Source organism: Papio anubis, chromosome 7, assembly GCF_008728515.1.
Source record: "Papio anubis isolate 15944 chromosome 7, Panubis1.0, whole genome shotgun sequence".
NCBI classification, from domain to species: domain Eukaryota; kingdom Metazoa; phylum Chordata; class Mammalia; order Primates; family Cercopithecidae; genus Papio; species Papio anubis.
Genome location: NC_044982.1, coordinates 116,337,755 through 116,362,245, shown reverse-complemented (window position 1 = coordinate 116,362,245; position 24,491 = coordinate 116,337,755). Strand labels below are relative to the sequence as shown.

Genomic DNA, 24,491 nt, shown 5'->3' with positions numbered 1-24,491 from the left:
TGACAATTATTTAACTCTTAAATATGTGCCCCATACTGTGCTAAATATTCCACATGGCAGTCTCCTTTAATCAACAGCCCTATGAAGGTAGGTACCATCATTAACCCCATTTTACAGATGAGCAAAGTAAGGCTCAGTAAGGGTAACCTGTCCAACATCATTCAGTACTCACCATCTCAAAACCTTGTGTAGAATTTGGATTTCTTCTCAAACTTGTTAGGAGACAATACAATGCAAACTGTACCTGCATGATAAGGATGACAGATTCTTGGCTGTACTCTTACTTCTTGGTAGTGCTTTGTATGCTGCAGCTTTTCTTTTCCCTGCATTTTAAATCAGTTTCAAATGAAAGCCAGAGTGTACCAACAGTTTTCAGGAAGACTCACTCTTCATTGGGCATCCTTTTTAGGCCAATGGATTTTCAAGCATTTCTTCATATAAAATCATATGTAAAATACCTTTGTAAAACACCAAAGCAAAGGGTTGAGAAACTTGAAGCCCCTACCTGTTCAGCTTATCCTACCCTTCCAGCTCACCTCTGCATAATCTGTCCTGTGTGATAAATACCCATCACTTCTATTGCTTAGCTACTTCACAAAAAAGATGGGACATTCTGCAGGGGGATGTATGTTCAAATCTATATACACTCAGACAGTCACTGACACTTTACAAAACAATGCTTACTTATACTTACCCTTATAATGTATGATGTGTTTTTATACTTTTTGTGATAACCAAATGGATTTAGTGGCTATTAGTTCAAGATCCATTATTTGAAAAACACTGCTATAGGGTACGTGCGGTCTATACTCCCTGAACTAGTCTTTATTGGCAGCACCAATCAAAAAATGGAGAACCTGTTAAGAATATACACTCAGGACCGGGGGCTCAGTCAACTTAGAAAAGATCGTGTGGAGAACACTTCACAACTCCTAATAAAGTCTTCTTAGGTTTAGAATATAAATATTTCAATTCTTGAGAAAATAAAAATCTCATGTAAGCCTTTCTAATAAAAATAGGCTAGAAGGTTGGTGGTTATTTTTAACTTATCTGGGAAACAGAAGGATGAGACAGCAGCCAGATATTTCCTTAATTTAAGCCTATGCAGCTTTGAGTTACAAGCTGCATTCTAGGCTTAAATTTTCTTTGAAGGAGTAATCAAGCTTTCTTACCCAAAGCAGGGAAAGGGAGGTCACAAATGAAGAGCTTGAGGTAGCTTTGAGATTCTAGAAGCTGTTGTGGGCCCGGGGGAAATGAAAACCCGATGAACTAGGAATGCCCACCACCAACTGCCATGTTCATACTGCCCTCTGAACAAGCTGAAAAGGTTCATCATGCTCTCAAACTGCTATGCTCTAATTCAGCTTTAACTGGGCTACTTCATACTAGTACTTTGTGTCAGTTTCAACCCCACAGGACAGGCCTATAGCCCAGGCTCAGCATGAGGGACTGCAAGTACCTCAAGAGCAAAGTAACATGTACATCATAAATGAACACCAGAATGATTTTTATCTTATCTGGTTTCAGAGTGGTGATGGAGACAAAAATCAATTACAGACAGAAATCCTGAAATGTAAATTGTTTTTAATATATTTAAGAGCACACAGAAGTCTTGATTTATAAAAAAATAAATATATAACATGACAAATTTATTGATGATCCTGGAGCTCTGAGGTCAAACTCTTTAATGATCAATGAAAACATAAAACATACATGATCTGTTATACACACAGGAGCATATTCCAGTTGTAAAAAGCAAATTCCTTGAAGGCTCAGAACGAACAAAAATCAGTCTTCATGGCAGAAAGCACATCCAAAGCTAGGCAATGAAGTTCGGCTCGGGCCACGTGAACCTTTCACCAGCCAGCCTATAACCTACGGAGCCAGGACAGGAAAGCACGATCCTTCAGCTCACGACGCCACCCAGGCTTCTAGACAACTGCAGAATGAACGAGTCCCTCAGAGGCTCCCCAGCCCCTGCTGCCATCATAAAGCACAGGAGGGATTGTTTTGTCCTTAGCGGCTCTGTCCTAAATTTGAGAGCAGGAGACTGAGAAGGTTATACTCATTAAATATTGTCATTGTAACACTGAATGGAAATGATGATCCTTGCCCATGGGCACTGAGCTGAGAGAGAGAGAGGAACCTCACATGAGGCTTTCCTAGAGACCAGGATGTTGGGTGAGTGGGCGTGCACTTCTCAAGTGGGCAAGGAAGGAGTGCTTTTCTCCAGCTGACACGCTCTCAGGGGTGAAGAAGTTTGGCTTAAAATACTAGATGGCGCCGCATAAACTGGGGATTTAGGAACTGAGTTTTTAGCTCTGTGACACACAACATAAAAAACAAAAATCCAGTCTCATTAGCTAAATTCTGATTAAAACCTGAAATGTTTTTATGGAGTTGCCAACAGGCTGGAATGTATCTGATACAGTTTAATCTGCTTTTATTTCTTTGGCTGTCTTCCAACTAGATTTACGAACAGTTCTGACCCTCTCAATCCTATTTTCCAAACCACTTTCTTCCTGTAATTCTTAAGTTGGCTAGTTCTCCTTCCTCAGAAAAATTACCCCTAACAATCTTCCTAATAGTGAGGGTGTACTTCTGAATAGAAGAGTCCTTCGGCTGAAATGGCATCTCCAAGGCCTACAGTTCGAATGGGGTCTTTACACACCAACACTGGTGTGAAGTGGAAGGATATTCCCTCTCTGTGCCATTCTACTACTGGCTTGTTTGGGTTTAATACAATCCTGGAGCCTGCCTCCGAATGGGAAGTCATGAACTCTTGGGGTGCCCTCAGAGACACTCGGCTAGTGTCTATGGTTTCTGTGGCGCAGGCCTGTGTCCCAGCCACACGAGCTCCTGCAGCCACGGCTGCCAGCTGGTTGGCCCAGTGTCCATCCACAGTTGCCAGGATGTGGTAGACCAGTGTGTGGAAATGGATCCTGGTGAGATCCGAGGCTCTGCTTTTACTCCTCCCGTGTTCTTTCAAGATCCAGAAGAGGATGTCACTGACCATACCCACATCAGGAACACCGTTCCACGAAGAGAGAGAAGAGTGAGGTCCAGATGCCGACTGGGTGAGAAATAACAGCTCCTGTTCATTCAGCCCAAGAGAAGTCACCGCAGGAAAGACCTGCTAACAAAAACAATGACGGGTCTCTTTCTGATGGAGATAACCTGGCTCCTAAGATGTCCCATGACATAGCCAGTTACTAAATGAAAATGAAATAGAAATGGCTCATTTTTTTTTAAAGGTGAGAAGAAAAACCCAAACAAAAGCTATACTGAGAAACACCAAGAGTGAGCCCAACTGTAAACTATGGACTTTGGGTGCTGATGATGTGCCTGTGTAGGCTCACTAGTTATAATAAATGTGCCACTCTGGTGCAGGCTGTTGGTAGTGGGGGAGGCTGTGTGTGTGAGGGGACTGGGAATATATGGGAACTCTCTTGGATTCTGCTGTATTTTGCTGTGCACCTAATTATTACCGTAAAAAAAAAATGAAGTCTATTAAAAAAAAAAAAAAAAAAAGAACAACAGTCAGCCCTCCATATCCGTGGGTTCAACCAACTTCAAATGGAAAACAGAGTATTCGAGGATGTGGAACCTGCAGATAGGGAGGGCCAACTTGTCTAATCCTCAGATTCCATGGGGCCAACTGCAGGATGTAAACATCTGCAGATTCTGGTATCTGGGAAGGGTTCTGGAATACACTCCCCACCCCCTGGCCCACACACTGCTGATGATGAGGGATGACTGTATACTGAAATACCATTTTTTCATCTGTCAGACTGATATAAATGCAAATTTTAACATTCTGGTAGTAAGGATATGAGGGAACAAGCATTTGTAAAGAATGCCAGTGAGAAGCAAACTGGTATAATTCTCATGGAGGGCAAGCTGGCAATCTCAAAATTACAAATGCTTTCTTATGCTCCAATCCAGCTGTTCTTCTTCTGAAAACTTCTCATACATATGGACTTGCTCACACGCAAAATAAAATCATGTATAAAGTCGTTCACTGCAGCACTGTGTGTAACAGCAAAGGGCAGTAAATAACCAATATGTCCATCAAGAAGGTTCAGGTTAAGTAAACAGAGGTACATCTACACATTCATTTTAACCATGTGGCTGTGAAAAGACAGAGGATACTCTCCATGTTAGTGATGCAGGAAGATCTCCAAGATATATTTAGTGAAAAAAAAGAGCAAAGTGAAGAACAGTGTATTCAGTAGGCTATGCTATCTTTTTGGGGAAAAGTGGATGGAAAAGGAAAATCAGGATATATTTCCGTATTTTCTTATACTTGTACAAAAGAACTCTGGAAATAAACTGATGAAGGTTACAAGTAGGGAAGGGGAGGAAGTAGGAGGGAGACTTCATTGCATATCTTTTCATAGTTTTGGAGTATTTTTTAACCAAATGAATATATAACCAATTAAGAAGATTAGGTAACAATAGATTGCCAGGTGAGATAACTTGCCTGAGTTCATGAAGCCGGGGAGTGCAAGGCTGGCATGCTAACCCAGGTCTCCAAAGCTTGTGTTCTGAAGCCTCACCTGCTCGGATTTATACTAATCACTGCTGCTGCCCAGAGGCAGGCGCCGAACACCCAGATGCCTGAGGAAGGAGGGAGGTTCCCCCAAAGTTTCTTTGCTTTGAGCTTCTTGAAATTCAACTGAAAACAGCTGAGCTGGGCTTTCAGTTTTCTCCACTCACTTTCAACTTTCCCATTCCAGAGGAGAAATATCGACAAATCTGTCAGTTACGTAACTTTAACCTAGTAGGAGACACTACTGTTTCAGAACAGTCCTGGATCCTTATTTGGATCTCCATGGACTTGATTCTGAGTGACACAAACCTACATGTCAGTGAGCCAGTCCCTGAGCCCAAACAGATGGTCCCACTGCACAAAAAAGCTTCTCTGCAAGGCTCTATGAGGATCAGGGCCAAACAATGGTCCCATGTGGTTACCTGATGCACAATGCTGCTCATGAGCTCCCTGTTGGTCATACTGGCCAGCTCTAGGTGAACTGGAATACCAGTGGGGATGTCAGAAATGGAAGTTACAACCTGCAAAGAGAAGAAGATAAGCACTGCCATTAGAAATAGAAGGAAGTAAAGAAAGGGGGAAAATAGATCAGATCCTGAGAGGCGGTTCCTCCTGGTAATGGCCTTCTTTGCATGCTCACGAGAGCTACAAGCAATGTGGGTCCCCCACCGCCTCTGTTGACAAGGGACACTTTTCCCACCAGGGAAGACTAGGCTGTGCAGAGCCATCAGGGATACAGAATCAGAGATGACAAAGAAGTGTCCCTGTATATTCATGTGGCCAGCCTATTCCTGGGACCTAAATGGAGCAGTTCACTTCGACTGCTGTACGAATCTGTAGGAGTCGCAGCATAGCTGATGTGAAGTGAGATGATACAAATAACACAAAGGACACAAACTACAAACCCTGCAGCTTGCAACCACGGTCAGTTTAGCACAGGATGCAGAGGCTCAGGCAAGAAGATGTTCTGACCTGTCCTACTCAAGCTGCTGCCCACATCTGTAGGGATACAGTGAGGTGCCTCACTGCAGCAGGAGGCAAGCTCCACAGCCAGCTGCCAAGATTATGTCCCTGCGAGGCCAGGACCTAAGACAAGGCAGCAGATGCCAAGAGAGGCTGGAACCTGAAGAAAACCACCAGCTGAGATCTGTGAAATTCTGTAACAGTGCCATTACCTCCAAGAGTCTCTTCCTCTGGAGCTCCTTGCTTTGTCCCTCCATCATGTGCAATCCAGAGAGGACCACCAGGTCTGGCTGAAACTCCTCCAGGCTAGACACAAACACCTCCAGCATATTCATGGCCCCGTTGGAGAGGTCGTGAGAGAAGATGAATCGGTTGGCATGGGGAGCTTTTAACTGGCCCCACTCCTCCCCTGGAAAAACCCAGTCAACACAATGGGAAGAAAAGGAAGAGGCTTTAGGTCTCCTAGCTGTGGGGGCACTTTCAGCCACCTCACAGGCTTGGAGCCTTGGCTCCAAGCAGGCTGGTTTCTGGCTGAGGAGACCCTGGCAACAATGGTCTAAGGTCAGCATGGCACTGCAAGAAACAAACCAAATACCTAAACCCAAACCCAACCAAGAAACAGAAACATAGTATGGTGCTATATGCCTTTTTCAGGGTAATTAGCTCCCCGAGTCCCAGGAGAGCCCTACCGTCCACTGAGCTCTCAAACACAGGAGAGACAGTACAGAACAGCAGCATGACTTCCAAATACCAGCATACAGTGCGCAGAACGCACGCCCTGCAGACAGTACTGGCTGTCATTGTTTAAAGCACATTCTTCCTCACAGCATTGCCCTGAGCATCTTTCATTCAGTTGGAACTTAAGCAGGCTGAATTCCTTCCCAACAGCCAAGCTCACTGCATCTCCTCTTCCCTGCTGCCCATCAGTGGTTTCTGGGCACCTGATCCAAAGGGTCAGACTATCTGGCTGCTCCAGTTGCTTCTATGTGAGTTGCTTTGGAGGAATGACTGTTTAAGACAAAGTTTAAGTGCTAGTTCCTCCCTTAATATGAAGCCTTTCCTAACTCTACCACCCCTAAGCAGACTTGATTACCTCCATTCTGGAGCCACCACTGTACCCTAATACAGGACTGAGGCACATGATTTTGCAATTACTTTTTCTTTTTTTCTTTCTTTTTTTTGAGATGGAGTTTTGCTCTGTTGCTGAGGTTGAAGTGCAATGGTGCGATCTCGGCTCACTGCAACCACTGCCTCCCAGGTTCAAGTGATTCTCCTGCCTCAGCCTCCCAAGTAGCTGGGATTACAGGAATCCACCACCACACCCGGCTAATTTTTGTATTTTTAGTAGAGATGGAATTTCACCATGTTGGCCAGACTGGTCTTAAAACTCCTGACCTCAGGTGATCTGCCTGCCTCGGCCTTCCAAAGTGCTGGGATTACAGGCGTCTGAGCCACCACGCCCAGCCTGTAATTACTTTTTCCAAGTGTCTATCTCTGGCAGTAAACTGTGAGCTGAGGGCAGGGCCTGTGTCATCCTCTATCATATTCCTTCTGCGTCACGCTGCGTCTGGCATATAGCCATGGGAATGAATTAAAAGAACAAGCAAATAAGAGAACAGATTGATGACCTAAATGCCCATGACAACAAAAAATATGGTTATGAACTCCAAATCCAACATTTTGCAAATCAACAAAGACTCTGTACAATGAGAAAAATACATTACATTGATATTCTCCAGAGAGCAAGACACGAACTCAACCCTTGAATAGTGACACTGCCAGGAAACACGACCTGATTGAATCTAGGAAAAAGGAGCCACACCGTATTCAAAATACACTGCTTCAGGAAGTGACAGAGGCAAAAACAAACAGGCTTCTGCAAGGCAAGGACGAGAAGAACCTTGCAGAGCTGCTTGCTGTTTCCACAGGACACAGGGCAGAGGGGTGGCCCGAGAAGCAAATGGATCGAATTCTGCCTGTAATGGTAGTTAGCGCCCCTCTTTCCTCACAAAGTGTTGTATTCATTTCTGCAAGCAATCTCTTCTCAATGTATCATCCTGCCCTCAGCTAGTAAGTCAGCAAAACCTCTACATAGTGACTCACTGGATTCCCAGCCAAGCCTGATGATGGGCTTCTCTGGGGAGGTTTGGTAAGAAAGAATGTGAAAAAAAAGTGGACACATCCTTTGGAATGTCCCTATTGATGTCAGAGAGAAACTGGGGATGGATTTCTGTTGAGAGAGCTGAGCCCAGGACTGCTGCCACCAGTCTAGGCTCCCTCCTTGGACCTAGGAAAATGTCAGCTCACAAAGTTTAATGGAAGTCCACTGCTTTGTACGCAGAAAAGGCATAGGAAAGAAAAACTGAAGTGTGACGCTTATAAACCCAAGGATGGAGACACTCTTTGTGAGGTGAGCTGTGCTGTCTCCTTAACTACATACAAGGCACAGCTGTCCAATACATCATCAAAGTCTTGCTGAAGACATAAGACTCTCCACTCTGTAGTTACCAGGGAAAATGACAAACCAGGAATCACAAAGCTCCCCAGTTCATGCTGTGGATGCCAAAAAAAAAGTGACATGAATCTGGAACTCATGGCAGCAATACCTCAGAGGCTCATCTTTAGCAATTCCAGACCCTTCCAGTCCACAGTCAGGGCATTCTTTTATTTTATTTTTGTTTTTTTTTGAGATGGAGTCTCGTTCTGTCGCCCAGGCTGGAGTGCAGTGGTGCAATCTCGGTTCACTGCAACCTCCACCTCCCAGGCTCAAGCAATTCTCTGCCTCAGCCTACCGAGTAGCTGGGATTACAGATGCCCGCTACCACACCTGGCTAATTTTTGTATTTTTAGTAGAGAAGGGGTTTCACCATCTTGGCCAAGCTGATCTTGAACTCCTGACCTTGTGATCTACCTGCTGCAGCCTCACAAAGTGCTGGCATTACAGGTGTGAGCCACGGTGCACAGCCAGGTCATCTTTTCATCCAGGCTGCTCACAGTGTTTCCACACACCAACCAATCTCTTAATCCTTACCACAATGATCAGGCAGCAAAAACTATCACTCTTACTTCCCACTGGGGAAAACTAAAGCTGAGAAACTCAAAAACTCGTGTAGCATTAAGTACGAACTGCCTACGTCAACAGTGTTTCCCTAATTTTCAGACCCTATCCTTCCTTACTTCCCAGCTGATTCTAGTAAAGACCCGAAAGAGAACCAGAACATGTTACAACTCTTTTTCTACCTGGAGAAAGGCATAAATTTCAAGAAACAACATAGTTCATATCTTGTGTTAAAGTTAATTACTCTAGTAGAGAAGATTCTCTTAATTGACTTGGAAGTAGTTCACTAAAGAGTATTAAGTGCTGCTTCAAGGTACCAATTAGTCTGTTTAGATGCTTGAGTCTTAAATATGAATTAACAATGTGTTGAATCAGAAACTCAAGAGTCTGAGTTCTGAGCAGAGGGAAAAATACAGCAGGAAATACACAGGATCAAAGTATGTCCAAGTATTTAAGATTTTCTCAGAAACCAGATGCCTAATCTATGTAACACATAAAATCTGCAGGGAAGAGGGGATGGGATGCAGTGGATGTGGATTTATTAACATTAGAACATCTGATGGGAAACAATATAGTGATGTTAAATACAAAACACTTCCACTCACACACCCAAGGAAAAATAAAATGCTCCAGAGAAACTTGCCAGTAGCTTGGAATCAACCCCAAGCAGCTAGGAAGAGTCAGTCAGAAAGGCCTAGGGCAGAATCCAGCACAGAGCTGAATGGATGCTACCTGCCTTTCTCTTCTCTTAGTCATAAAGGAAAACTTTATGTATGTGTGTTTAACACATTTTCATTTTTATTTGAGATGCCTGCTTTCCTACAGTCTGATTTATCTTGGCTTCAGAGCAATTCTGTTTGTAGACCTGGAAATTTTCTTCCATGTTGTAATACTCTATCAGTCTCCCTTGAGACAATGGCCAGTATCAGCTCAGTAGAACCAATAGGTCAGGAAACGTTCAGTATGGCAAAAACAGGATCCTGCTGATTTACCAAGATAAATTTCTGGCACAGTCACACCCCAATCTGACAATACACAGTCCCCTGACTGGTCTTGCCACCATTACTTACTCATTTCCTTACCTGCTTGATACTCTAAAATGAGGTGGAACTCATCCACTTCCTGCAATGACTCTGGTGGAACAAAGACATTGTCATCAAGAAGCTCATGTAGCTTTGGACCAACTGGACCGCAAAGAAGAACCTGGAGACAAGCAACACGAAGTCCATCAGGATCCCCGTTCCTTGCCCCACAGGACCTCAACAGTACCCCAGGACAGTACATTCAGGCTGATTCTAATCATTTCAACAAAATACTGGAATCCAAATCTAATTTTGAAAGCTGTTGGTTTGGAGGTGTGCAGCAGAAGGCATGTCACCAGGGCTAAGGCCTCTGGAGAGTATGACCATAATGTACCCAGAACTGAGAGGCTGACAAAAGAACTGTGTCACAGCCATCAGGCACCTATGCAGCTGCTGCATCTCATTCCCTCTGCTGAGGACTGCATGTTTGTGTCACCTCCCCAAATTTAGATGGTGAAGCCCAAACCCCCATGTGGCTTATTTGGAGATACGGCTTTTGGAAGGTAATTAATATGAAATGAGGTCATAATGGTGAGTTGAGGTCCTAATCAGATAGAACTGGTGGCCTGATAAGAAAAGAGAGATCAATCTCTCTCCCGCGACCGCGTGCACCAAGGACAGGACATGTGGGAACACACTGAGAAGGTGGCCACCTGCAAGCCAAGAAGAGACTTCTCACCAGAAGCCACACCTTGCTGGAACCTTGATCTGGGGCTTTCCAGTCTCCACTGTGAGAAAATAAACTTCTGTTGCTTGAGACCCTAAGTTTATGGTATTTTGCTACTATGACAGCCAAAGAAGACCCTACCCCCACTTTCTTTACTCACTCACACCTTGTGCACGCAAAGAGACATGGGACGTTGTCTGCAACAAAGCTGCCAGATGAAAACTGTTTGAGTTTTTATACGGTATAAAAACAGTTTCTGGATCACCATATCCTCAACCGGGTGACCTCATTTGTGGAATAAAATTCTCTCCCATTACTGAACTGTTACGTGAATAGGACAGTCTTTTCAATATGAGAATTAAAGAGCATCCCAACTGAGAGACTTCAGGGGAAGGGGCTCTGCAGCTTTTCCAAAACCTTTTTCTTCAACTCCAACCAGGGCCTCCCTCTGGCTATTCTTTCTAGAAGCCATTTCTTATCTGTTCTTGTTCCTCAACTCCAATAAGCCATTGTTTTTGCCACACCATTCAAGGCCAGGCTAGCAGACTCAAAACCACTGAACAATGAAGACTGCACTGAGATTTAAAGGAAAGTCCCCAGAGACTGTCAACACTGCTTCATATTTTTTTTTTCTTTTTTTTTTTGAGACAAGAGTTTTGCTCTGTTCCCCGGGCTGGAGTGCAGTGGTACAACCATAGCTCACCACAGCCTTGACCTCCCAGGCTCAAGCGATCCTCCTGCCTCAGCCTCTAGAGTAGCTGGGACTACAGGCATGAGTCACTGGGCCTGGCTAATTTTTTATTTTTATTTTTAATAGAGACCAGGCCTCACTATGTTGCCCAGGCTCGTCTCGAACTCCTGAGCTCAAGAGATCTCAGCCTCCCAAATTGCTAGGATTACAGGCATAAGCCAACATACTCGGCCCATTTCAGATTTAATATGTCCCACCCAGAAGCTTCAAAAGGCATTAACTTGCTAATTAACTGCTTTTATAGACGGCTTTGTACAGAGGTACTTTTGTGTTATCTAAGAAATCCCGGCTTCTGGATAAAAATATACTCCTCTCCCTTTTCTGCCTTGACACATGCCCTTTACTTGCCAATTCTGAAAGTTTTGCCCCAACCACTTTACTTCCTTTCTCTAATTCTTGGCTAGTGCTCCACTTCCAAGATGAGACAACGGGGGCCACAGGCCATATTTACCCTCCTGCCTGAAACAACAAAAAAGACAAAATGTATGAAACAATGGTTTTCAAAACATTGTGTGAACATCAGACAATAAAGGACGATCCCTAAAAAACAGGAATAAACTGGCCAGGCACGGTGGCTCATGCCTGTAAGCCCAGCACTTTGGGAGGCTGAGACAGGCAGATCACTTGAGGTCAGGAGTTCAAGACCAGCCTGGCCAACATGGTGAAACCCTATCTCTACCAAAAATACAAAAAATTTAGCTAGGCGTGGTGGCGTACACCTGTAATCCCAGCTACTCAGGAGGCTGAGGCAGAAGAATCACTTGAACCTGGGAGGTAGAGAGCCAAGATCATGCCACTGCACTTTAGCATGGGCGACAAAGCAAAAAAGAAACAGGAATAAATTTAGTAAGCCCTACAAACATCTCAGCATATTACTGTAAAAGAATTTCCAGGTATACGGAACCTGAAAGAATTTATCACTAGCAGACTCCCACTACAAGCAATGTTAAAAGAAGTCCTTCTGGCAGAAGGGAGAATGACACCAGATGGAAATATGTTTTTGTATTTTTTTGAGACGGAGTCGCTCAGGCTGGAGTACAGTGGTGTGATCTCGGCTCACTGTAACCTCCACCTCTTACATTTAAGTGATTCTCCCGCCTCAGCCTCCCAAGTAACTGGGATTATGGACACGCACCACCACGCTTGGCTAATTTTTTTTTTTTTTTTGTATTTTTAGTAGAGATGGGGTTTCACCATGTTGGGTGAAACAACCTGACCGTGTCAGGCTGGTCTTGAACTCCTGACCTCAAGTGATCTGCCCATCTTGGCCTTCCAAAGTGCTGCAATTACAGGCATGAGCCACCATGCCCAGCCAGAAATACGGATCTAAACAAAGAAATGAAGAACAACAGAAATGGTAATGCTAGATAAGTACATAAGATTATTTTTCTTATTATTTAAATCTCTTTAAGAGATAACTGAAGAAAAGTACTAACAAATGTAGTGTGAGGTTTGTAACATGCAGAAGTCAAGTATTTCACAATGATCGTATAAAGATTGGAGGGAGAGAAGTACAGGCATACCTCATTTTATTGTGCTTCACTTGACTGTGCTCTGCAGATACTGCAGTTTTTACAAATTGACAGTTTGTGGCAACCCTGTGGTCCCCTCTGGGCACCACTTTTCCAACAGCATGTAATCACTTCGTGTCTCTGTCACATTCTGGTTGTTCTCACATTTCGAAGGTTTTCATTATTATGTCTGTTATGGTGATCAGTGATCTTTGATGGATGCTACTATTATAACTATTTTGGGACACCACAGATCATTCCCACATAAGACAGTGAACTTAATCGATAAATAATTTATGTGTTCTGACCACTCCATGGACCGGCTGTTCCCGTCTCTCGCCCTCTCCTTGGGCCTCACTAAAATTTCCTGAGACATAACAATATTGAAATTAGGCCAGTTAATAACCCTACAATGGCCTCTGTGTGTTCAAGTGAATGGAAGAATTGCACATCTCTAACTTTAAATCAAAAGCTAGAAATGATTAAACTTAGCAAAGAAGGCATGTAGAAAGCTGAGAAAAGCCTTTTATGCTGTTAGCCAAGTTGTGAATGCAAAAAGTCCTTGAAGGAAATTAAAAGTGCTACTCTAGTGAACATACGAATATAAGAAAGCAAAACAAAACAAAACAAAAACAAAAAACAACAACAAAAAGAAAGCAAAACAGCCCTATTGCTGATATGTGAAAGTTTGAATGGTCTGGATAGCAGATCAAACAAGCTACAACATTCCCTTAAGCCAAAGCCTAATCCAGAGCAATGCCCTACTCTCTCCAATTCTATGAAGGCTGAGAGAGGTGAGGAAGCTGCAAAAGAAAAGTTGGAAGCTAGCAGAGGTTGGTTCATGAGGTTTAAGGAAAGAAGCTGTCTCCACAACATAAAAATGCAAGGTGAAGCAGCAAGTGCTGATGCAGAAGCTGCAGCAACTTATCCAAAAGATCTAGCTAAGATCACTGATGAACATGGCTGCACTAAACAACAGGTTTGATGTACACAAAACAGCCTTCTGTTGTAGGGTAATGCTGGATAAGTACATAAGATAATTTTAAGAAGGTGCCATCTAGGACTTTCAGAGCTGGAGAGCAGAAGTCAATGCCTACCTTCAAAGCTTCAAAGAACAAACTGACTCTCTTGTTGGGGCTAACACAGCTGGTGACTAAATTGAAGCCAATGCTCACTGACCATTCTGAAAAATTCTAGGATCCCTAAGTATGATGCTAAATCTACTCTGCCTGTGTTCTATAAATGGAACAATAAAGCCTGAATGACAGCATATCTGTTTACAGTTTAATAGGCATTTTAAGCCCACTGTTCAGAACTACTGCTCACAAAAAAAAAAAAAAAAAAAAAATTTGTTTAAAGTATCACTGCTCATTGACAGTATACCTAGTCGCCCAAGAGCTCTGCTGGAAATGTATAGGGAGAAGGATGATGTTTTCATGCCCGCTAACACAACATCCATTCTGCAACCCATAAATTAAGAAGTTATTTTGACTTTTTTTCTTGAGACAGAGTCTGGATCTGTCACCCAGGCTGGAGTATAGTAGCCTGATCTCAGTCCACTGCAATCTCCTTCAAGTGATTCTTGTGCCTGAGCCTCCTGAGTAGCTGGGACTGCAGGCGTGCACTACCACACCTGGCTAGTTTTTGTATTTTTAGTAGAGATGGGGTTTCACCATGTTGGCCAGACTGGTCTCAAACTCCCGGCCTCAAGTGATCTGCCCACCTTAGCCTCTCAAAGTGCTAGGATTACAGGCATGAGCCACTGCACCTGGCTAGAATTTTGACTTTCAAGTCTATTATTTAAGAAATACATTTCATAAGGCTATGGCTGCCATGGATAATAACTCCTCTGATGGATCTGGGCAAATAAACTGAAAACCTCTGGAAAGAATTTACCATTCTAAATACCATTAAGAACATTTATGATTTATAGGAGGAAGGCAGCATATCGACATTAACAGGAGTTTCAAAGAAGTTGATTCTAACCCTCTTGGACACCTTTGAGATTCAAGACTTCAGTAAAGGAAGTAACTGCAGATGAGGTGAAAATTGCAAGAGAACTAGAATGAGCAGTGGGGCCTGAAGATGTGACTGAATTACTGTATTCTTCATGATAAAACTTGAACAGATAGAGTTGCTTCTTATGGATGAGCAAAGACAGTGGTTTTTTGAGATGGAATCTACTCCTAGTAAAGATGCTGTGAATATTGTTGAAATGACAACAAAAGATTTAGAGTATTACATACACTTAGTTGATAATGGCAAATAGCAGGAAGGTTTGAGAGGACTGCCTCCAATTTTTAAAAGTTTTTTAATTTTTCATTTTTAGAGACAGGAATTTGCTCTATCACCCAACCTAGAGTGCAGTGGCACAATCATAGCTCACAGTAGCCTCAAACTCCTAGGCTTACGAGATCTTCCTGCCTCAGCTTCCCAAGTAGCTGAGATGATAAGCACGTGCCACCATGCCCAGCTAATTAAAAAACATTTTTTTTAGAGATGGGGTCTCACTATGTTGCCCAGGCTCAAGTGATCCTCCTGCCTTATTCTCCCAAAGTGCTGGGATTACAGGTGTGAGCCACTGTACCTCGCCTGATTCCAATTTTGAATGAAGTTCCACTGTGGGTAAAGTGCTATCAAACAGCATCACATGCTACAGAGAAATCTTTTGTGAAAGGAAGAGTTAACTGATGTGGCAAATGTCATTGTTTTATTTTAAGAAATTGCCACAGCCACCCCAACCTGCAGCCACCACCCTGATCAGCAAGCAGCCATCAATATCAAGGCAAAGTACTGCCAGCAAAAAGATTATGACTGTCTGAAAGCTCAGATAATTGTTAACATTTATGGGTAACAAAGTACTCTAAAATTGTGTATACTTTTTTTTTTAGACATAATGGTACTGCACACTTACTTGACTACAGTACAGTGTAAACATAACTTTTAATGCACTGTGAAACAAAATTCATGCGATTCATTCTATTGCAGTATTTGTTTTATTGCAGTGGTCTAGAACCAAACATGCAGTATCCTGAGGTATGCCTGTTATCACTTGAAAGTAGACTGTGATAGGCTAAAGATGTACAGTATAAACTCTAATGCAACCACTAAGGAAAAAAGAATTATACCTAGTAAAGAAGATAAAATGAAATCATAGAAAATAATCCAAAAGAGTACAGAAAAAGAGGGAAAAAGATAGAGATGGGACAAATAGCAAACAAATAGCAAGATGCCAAATTTAAACCTAACCTGATATATCAATAATCACATTAGATATAAACAGTCTAAACACTCCGATTAAAAGGCAGAGACTGTCAAAGTGGGTTAAAAAGCAAGTCTCAACTATATGCTGTCTATTAAAAAATACACTTTAAAGTAAAAAGATGCAAATAGATTAAAAGCACAAGGACGGAAAAAGATATACCATGCCAATACTAATCAAATGAAAGCTGGAATGGCTATTTCAATCAAAATAGATTTCAGAGCAAAGAAAATTATGAAATGATTTTATTTATCCCTAGTAATAATAAAGGAATTAATTCATGAAAGGGATGTAACAATCCTAAACATTTATATACCTAATAAGAGTTCCAAAATACATAAAGTAAAATGTTACAGAACTATAAAGGAAATAGACAAGTATCCAAAATTACAGTTGGAGATGTCAACATCCCTCTTAATAATTGATAGATCAAATAGACCAAAAAAAAAAAAAAAAGAGTAAGAATATAAAAGACTTGAACACTATCAATCAACCTCACCTAATTGACATTTACAGAACACTCGACCCAACAACAGAAAGGCTTATGTACATTCTTGAAACTTTCAAGTACACACAGAACCTCACCAAGATAGACCATATTCTGTGCCATAAAAACGTATCTAAAACTTAGTAGGATTCAGGTCATAGAAAGCATATTTTCTGACCATACTGAAATTGAAATAGAAATCAATAACAGAAAGACATCTGGAAAATTCCCAAATATTTAGAAACTAAATAACATACCTCTAAGTAGTCCATGAATGGGCTATTAAATGGCACATCTCAATAAATCAAAGGGATATTAGTATTTTGAATTGAATGAAAATAAAAATAACATATCCCAATCTTTGGGATGCAGCTAAAGCAGTACTTAGGGGATATTTATATCACTAAACCCCTATATGAGAAAACAGGAAAGGTCTCAAATCAATGACTGTAGCTTCTCACATTAGGAAACTAGAAAAAGAAGAGCAAGTTAAATCTGAAGCAAGCAAAATCCAAGGAAAATAGAAAAATAGAGAAAAATCAATTAACCAAAAGCTAATTACTTATTAATAAGAGCAATAAAATTTATAAACCTCTAGCCAAACTGATCAGAAAAAAAAGAAGATACAGGTCGGACGGCTTTGAAGAGAGCAGTGGTTCTCCCAGCACAGAGGTTGAGATCTGAGAATGGACAGACTGCCTGCTCAAGTGGGTCCCTGACCCCTGAGTAGCCTAACTGGGAGACATCCCCCATTAGGTGCAGAACCTCACACCTCACACAGCTGGGCACACCTCTGACACGAAGCTTCCAGAGCAAGAATCAGACAGCAACACTCGATGTTCAGCAATATTCTATCTTCTGCAGCCTCCGCTGCTGATACCCAGGCAAACAGGGCCTGGAGTGGACCTCAAGCAAACTCCAACAGACCTGCAGCTGAGGGTCCTGACTGTTAGAAGGAAAACTAACAGAAAGGACACCCACACCAAAACCACATCAGTACGTCACCATCATCAAAGACCAAAGGCAGATAAATCCACAAAGATGGGGAAAAAGTAGCAGAAAGTTGGAATTAAAAATCAGAGAACATCTCCTCATCTAAAGGAACGTGAGCTCATCACAGCAACGGAACAAAGCTGGATGGAGAATGACTTTGACGAGTTGAGAGAAGGCTGCTCAGTCGATCTAATCCTCAGAGCTAAAGGAGGAACTACGACTCCAGCAAAGAAACCAAAAACCTTGAAAAAGAATGGAAAGAATGGCTAACTGAATAATCAATGCAGAGAAGACCATAAAAGAACTGATAGAGATGAAAATCATAACACGAGAACTAAAGGACAAACGCACAAGCTTCAGTAAATCCAACCTCGACCGTAACTAGGAAAAAGACTATCAGTGATTGAAGATGAAATGAATGAAATGAAGCGAAAGAAGAGAAGGTAGAGAAAAAAGAGTAAAAAGAAATGAACAAGCTCCAAGAAATACCGGATTATGTGAAAGACCAAATCTATGTCTGATTGTGTGCCTGAAAGTGACAGAGAATGGAACCAAGTTGGAAAAATACTCTACAGGATATCATCCAGGAGAACTTCCCAACCCAGTAAGGCAGGCCAACATTCAAATCTGATACAGAGAACTACAAAGATACTCCCTCGAGAGGAGCAACTCCAAGATACATAATTGTCAGATTCAAAGTTGAAAATGAAGGAAGAATAAGCAAAGGCAGCCAGAGAGAAAAAGTCAATGGTTACCCACAAAGGAATTCTTCAGACTAACAGCAGATCTCGGCAGAAACCTACAAGCCAGAAGAGAGGAGACAACATTCAAATATCTTAAAGAAAAGAATTTCAACCCAGAATTTCATCCAGCCAAACTAAGTTTCATAAGTGAAGGAGAAATAAAATCCTTTTACAGACAAGCAAATGCTCAGAGATTTGTCACCACCGGCCTGCACTACAAGATATCCTGAAGGAAGCACTCAAACATGAAAGGAACAGCGGTACCAGCCATTGCAAAACATTAAAATGTAAAGTCCATCGGACTTTTACTAAGAAAATGCATCAACTAACGAAAGAAAACAACCAGCCAATATCATAATGATAAGATCAAGTTCATACACATTAATAATATTAACTTTAAATGTAATGGACTAAATGGTCCAATTAAAAGACACAGATCAAGTAAATTGGATACAGAGTCACACTCCATCAGTGCTGTATTCAGGAGACCCATCTCTACATGCAGAGACACACACAGGCTCAAAATAAAGGGATGGAGGAAGACTAATAAGCAAATGGAAATAAAAAGCAGGAGTTGCAATCCTAGTCTCTGATAAAACAGACTTTTAAACTATCAAAGATCAAAAGACACGTACAGCTGCCATTGGCATAATGGTAAAGGATCAATCCATCAGGAAGAGCCAATTCATCCTAAAATATATAATGCACCCACACAGGAGTGCCCAGATCATAAAGCAAGTCCCAGAGACTTACAAAGAGACTTGTGACCTACATAATAATAATGTATAATTTTAACACCCCACTGTCAACATTCAGACAGACCAACTAATGCTAAGTCACATTGCATCCGCGGAACTGAACCCAACCTGCACCAAGCCGACCTAACAGCCATCTACAGAACTCCAACCCCGAATCAACAGAATATACTGCCCCTCCTCAGCACCACACTCACACCCTATTCCAAAAACTGACCACACAGCTGGTAAAGCAAAGCACCCTCAGCAAAACGTAAAAAAGAACAGAAATTATAACAAACTGTCTCAGACTACAGTGCAATCAAACTAGAACTCAGGACTAAGAAACCTAGTCAAAATTGCTCAATCCATGGAAACTGAACAATCCTGTTCTGAATGATCAAGGGTACATAAATCTAAATGAAGGCAGAAATAAAGATGTTCTTGAAACCATTGAGAAATCAAAGATACAACATACCAGAATCTCTGGACACATTTAAAGCAGTGTGTAGAGGGAAACTTATAGCACTAAATGCCCACAAGAGGAAAGCAGGAAAGACTCCAAAAATTGACACCCTAACATCACAATGAAAAGAACTAGAGAAGCAAGAGCAAACACATCCAAAAAGCCAGCAAGAAGGCAAGAAATAACCAAGATCAGAGCAGAATCAGAAGGAGATAGAGAGACACAAAACCCCAAAAAATCAATGAATCCAGGACCTCGCTTTGGAAAAGATCAACAAAATTGGGATAGATCAAGCAGCAAGACTAATGTAAAGAAGAAAAGAGAGAAGAATCAAACAGACGCGAATAAAAACGAGCAAAGGGGATATCACACCACCTAATTCTACAAAAATACAAACTACCATCAGAGAATACTATAAACACCTCTACGCAAATAAACTAGGAAAGCCTAGAAGAAAATGGATACTTTTCTGACACTTACACTCTCCCCAAGACTAAACCAAGCAGGTTGAACTGAATAGACCAATAGCAGGCTCTGAAATTGGAGGTACACCACAGTCTACCAACCCTCAAAAAAGTCCAGGACCAGACAGATTCACAGCCAAATCTCTACCAGAGGTACAAGGAGGAGCTGGTACCATTCCCTTCTGAAACTATTCCAATCAACATTAGAAAAGAGGGAATCCTCCTAAGTCATTTTAATATGAGGCCAACATCATCCTGATACTCAAAGCCTGACAGAGACATTAATAAAAAAGAGAATTTTAGACTAACATCCCTGATGAACATCAATGCAAAAATCCCCAATAAAATACTGGCAAACCGAATCCAGCAGCACATCAAAAAGCTTATCCACCCTGATCAAGTGGGCTTCATCCCTGGGATGCAAGGCTGGTTCAACATAGGCAAATCAATTACCAGCATATAAACAGAACCAAAGACAAAAACCACATGATTATCTCAATAGATGCAGAAAAGGCCTTTGACAAAATTCAACAGCCCTTCATCCTAAAAACTCTCAATAAATTCAGTATTGACGGAACGTATCTCAAAATAGTAAGAGCTATTTATAACAAACCCACAGCCAATATCATACTGAATGGGCAAAACCTGGAAGCATTCCCTTTGAAAACTGGCACAAGACAGGAATGCCCTCTCTCACCACTCCTATTCAACATAGTGTTGGAAGTTCTGGCTGGGGCAATCAGGCAAGAGAAAGAAATAAAGGGTATTTAGTTAGGAAAAGAAGAAGTCAAATTGTCCCTGTTTGCAGATGACATGATTATATATTTAGAAAACCCCATCGTCTCAGCCCAAAATCTCCTTAAGCTGATAAGCAACTTCAGCAAACTCTCAGGATACAAAATCAACGTGCAAAAATCACAAGCATTCTTATACACCAGTAACAGACAGAGAGCCAAATCATAAATGAACTCCCATTCACAATAGCTTCAAAGAGAATAAAATACCTAGGAATCCAACTTACAAGGGATGTAAAGGACCTCTTCAAGGAGAACTACAAACCACTGCTCAGTGAAATAAAAGAGGACACAAATAAATGGAAGAACATGCCATGCTCATGGATAGGAAGAATCAATATTGTGAAAACGGCCATACTGCCCAAGGTAATTTATAGATTCAATGCCATCCCCATTAAGCTACCAATGACTTTCTTCACAGAATTGGAAAAAACGCTTTTAAAGTCTCATATGGAACCAAAAAGACCCCAAGTACTGCCAAGACAATCCCAAGCTCAAAAGAATAAAGCTGGAGGTATCACGCTTACCTTGGATTTCCAAACTATACTACAGAAAATCTAAAATGAAAATGGTAATTGGTAAATTAAAATAGAGATAATAGATCAATGGAACAGAACATATTCCCGTGATATAATAAATTACATCTACAGCCATCTGATCTTGACAAACCCGACAAAAACAAGAAATGGGGAAAAGGATTCCCCATTTAATAAAATGGTGCTGGGAAAATTCGGCTAGCCATATAGAAAGCTGAAACTGATCCTTTCCCCACTCCTTATATGAAAATTAATTCAAGATGGATTAGAGGACCTAAACACAGGACCTGTAAAACCATAAAACCCCAGAAGAAACCCAGGTAATGTCATCCAGACATAGTACGGGGCAAGGACTTCATGTCTAAACACTAAAAGCAATGTATAAATAAAAGCTAAAATTGATAAATGGATCTAATTAAACTAAAGAGTTTGCACAGCAAAGAAACTACCATCAGAGTGAAGACAGGTAACCTACAGAATGGGAGAGGCACTTTTGCAATCTACTCATCTGACAAAGGGCCACATCCAGAACCTATAAAGAACTAAATCAACGACAAGAAAACAACCCCATCAAAAGTGGCAAAAGGATATGAACAGACACTTCCTGAAAGAAGCATTCATACAGCCAACAGATACATGAAAAAATGCTCACTCACCACCGGGCCAACCAGAGAAATGCAAATCAAACTATTAATGAGACACCATCTCATGCCCACAGTTAGAATGGCAATCATTAAAAATCAGGAACACAGGTGCTGGAGAGGATGTGAGAAATAGGAACACTTTACACTGCTAGTGGACTATAAACTGAAGTTCAACCATTGTGGAAAACAGTGGCAATTCCTCAAGGATCCAGAACTAGAAGAGCATTTGGACTCCAGCTTATCCCATTACTGGGGATATACCTAAAGGGATTATAACTGCGTTGGTATAAAGACACATGCACACGTGATGTTTATCGTGCACTATCCACAATAGCAAAGATTTGAATCAACCTAAAAATGTCCATCAGTGACAGACTGATTATGAAAAATGTGGCACATACACCATGGAATACTATGCACATAAAAACGATGAGTCTGTCCTTTGTGGGACACTGATGCAGCTGGAAACCATCATTCTCAGCAAACTATCACAAGAACAGAAAAACTAAATAATCGTGACAAGTTCCACCTCATAGGTGGAACTGGAACAATGAGATCACTTGGACACAGGAAGTGGAACATCAAGCACACCGGGCCTATTAGGGAGTGGGGAGGGGAAGGATGAAAGTACTTAGGAGATATAATTTAATGTAAATGATAAGTTAATGGGTGCAGCACACTAACATGCCACATGTATACATATATGTAATAAACCTGCATGTTGTGCACATGTACCCTAGAACTTAAAGTATAATTAAAAAAAAAAAAAAGAAGATACAAATGACCAATATCAGGAATGAGAAGGAAAACATCATTACAAATTGTAGAGATCTTAAAGGAGTAATAGAATACCATAATTAACTTTATGCCAATAAATCCAACAACTCAGATGAAACAGACAAATTCCTTGAAAGATACAAACTACTAAAGTTCATTAAAAAAAAAAAAAAAAAAAGGAAAATCTAGATTTCCCTATATCTATTAAAGAAATCAGTTATTTAAAACCTTCCTACATAGAAAACCCTGGGCCTAGAAGGCTTCACTAGAAGGCTTAAATTCTATAAACATTTAAGGCAGGTACAATACCAATTCGACACAAACTCTGTTTTAAAAATTGAAGAAAGGGCCAGGTGTGGTGGATGAATCCCAGCACTATGGAAGGCTGAGGCAGGTGGATTACTTGAGACCAGAAGTTGGAGACCAGCCTCGCCAGCACAGTAAAACTCCCTCTCTACTAAAAAATACAAAAATTAGGTGGGCATGGTGGCACACACCTGTAGTCTCAGCTACTTGGGAGGCTGAGGCACGAGAATCACTTGAACCTGAGAGACGGACATTGCAGTGAGCTGAGATCGCACCACTGCACTCCAGTCTGGGCAGAGTGAGACCCCATCTTAAAAAAAAAAAAAAAAAAAAAATTGAAGAGAAGCTAGGTGTGGTGGCCCTATTAAGATTTAAATAGGTTCATACACATTTAAAGCACCTAACTTAAAACAGTGCCTGGTGTATGGTAAAAAACTATAAAGGAAATGCTAGCTATGATTACCACCTCTGGAAAATACCTAGTTCTTAATCTCTGTAGTTCTCAGATGATCTCTCAGTCCATGTTGAGAAGCATTTCAGCAAGTTAAACTGAATCTCTTTGAGAGTGCATACAGGGTGAAGTAAAGGCAGAGCCTGACACTTGAATCCTGGCTGCATCATTTACTAGCCAAGTAGCCCTGGGCACCTTACTTAGCCTCTCTAGACCTCTATCTTTGAAATCCTAAGATTGTTGTTAGGATTGAGTAACAGATTGCTTTTCTTTCCTCAATCTCCTACCAAAACCAGACTTGTTTTACTAGAATGCCTTCCAATCAGACTGGTCCCAGGACCAGCTACTCCAGAGACCAGGAGCAAATGCTGGTCCCAGGGGAGGTCAGTACTGAAAGGTCAATCTTGTACTCAGCCCATGACCATCCAGGGTAGTGTCTTCCCAGAGGCCAGAATTATTTGTCAGTATCAGGAGGGTGGCCTCTTAGGAATCCATGAAAACTCCTGGGATTCTGATGGGAATGTCCTGGGATCTCTCTAAAGGGCTTATGATCAATCTCCTTTTCTTCTACCCATTAGCTGGTAATATTTCCAAAGGTCAGCCCTGGAATTTCTAATCTTCTCTATTTGGGAGTTAATTACAATTTATAAACATAATGACTGCAAAAGTCTGTATTTTCTTTTTATTTTCTTTCTGAAAAGTATTTTCTACCCTAATATTTCATGAGAACTTTGATTCCTATTAAAATATGAATGTTCACATTTTAATATCCTCTCTAAATTGAAAGCACATCTACCCCTACCTCCCGGTGTACAATGTGGCTCCATATGAATTTTTCCCTGAAACTGCTGATGACCTATCCGTATTTCTGAGTTCATCTCTGGCTTCTGGTTTCACCACTCTGACCCATATTTCTATTTTTAGGCTGGTCCCCCAAAACTAGAAGACTGTTCACTATCTGTTCTCTAGTGTTAGCAGCCACAACCATTCTGCACTGATCAAGGTTATTTACTCCAGAATCATCTTTGTTAAATCTCTTCTTTGTTCCCCATGTATTGTAGTAGGTTTTAGATATATGTTTCTCCTCTCTGGCTGCTCTAATCCAAACCTTAATCAGTTTACAGGACAACAGTGATAACTTTCTTGCTGGCCTCCCCCTTCACGCCTATTCTACTCATAGCAACAGAAACTTCTTACTCAGGTGTTATTGTGAACATGGCAACAATTTTTAATTCTACTTAAACCAAACA

The 24,491-nt window shown here is 41.4% G+C and overlaps 1 protein-coding gene across 17 annotated transcripts in view; it reads right to left on the bottom strand.

Moving 5' to 3' along the window:
* Positions 1–1,564: 1,564 nt before the first annotated feature.
* Positions 1,565–24,491, bottom strand: part of ADPGK (ADP dependent glucokinase) — a 36,054-nt gene continuing 13,127 nt past the window's right edge. For 5 of the 17 annotated variants that reach the window (XM_003901161.4, XM_021940689.2, XM_031668512.1 and 2 more), the window contains 4 exons: positions 9,656–9,776; positions 5,728–5,924; positions 4,975–5,073; positions 1,565–3,136 (listed from right to left, as the gene is read on the bottom strand). In XM_003901161.4, coding sequence (XP_003901210.1) covers positions 2,582–3,136; positions 4,975–5,073; positions 5,728–5,924; positions 9,656–9,776 — 972 coding nt within the window. In that variant the 3' untranslated portion in view covers positions 1,565–2,581. Of the gene's footprint in view, positions 3,137–4,974; positions 5,074–5,727; positions 9,777–11,524; positions 11,533–12,318; positions 12,400–24,491 lie in introns of all 17 variants that reach the window. The other 12 variants (XM_031668501.1, XM_031668503.1, XM_031668504.1 and 9 more) reach the window with 7 other exon arrangements.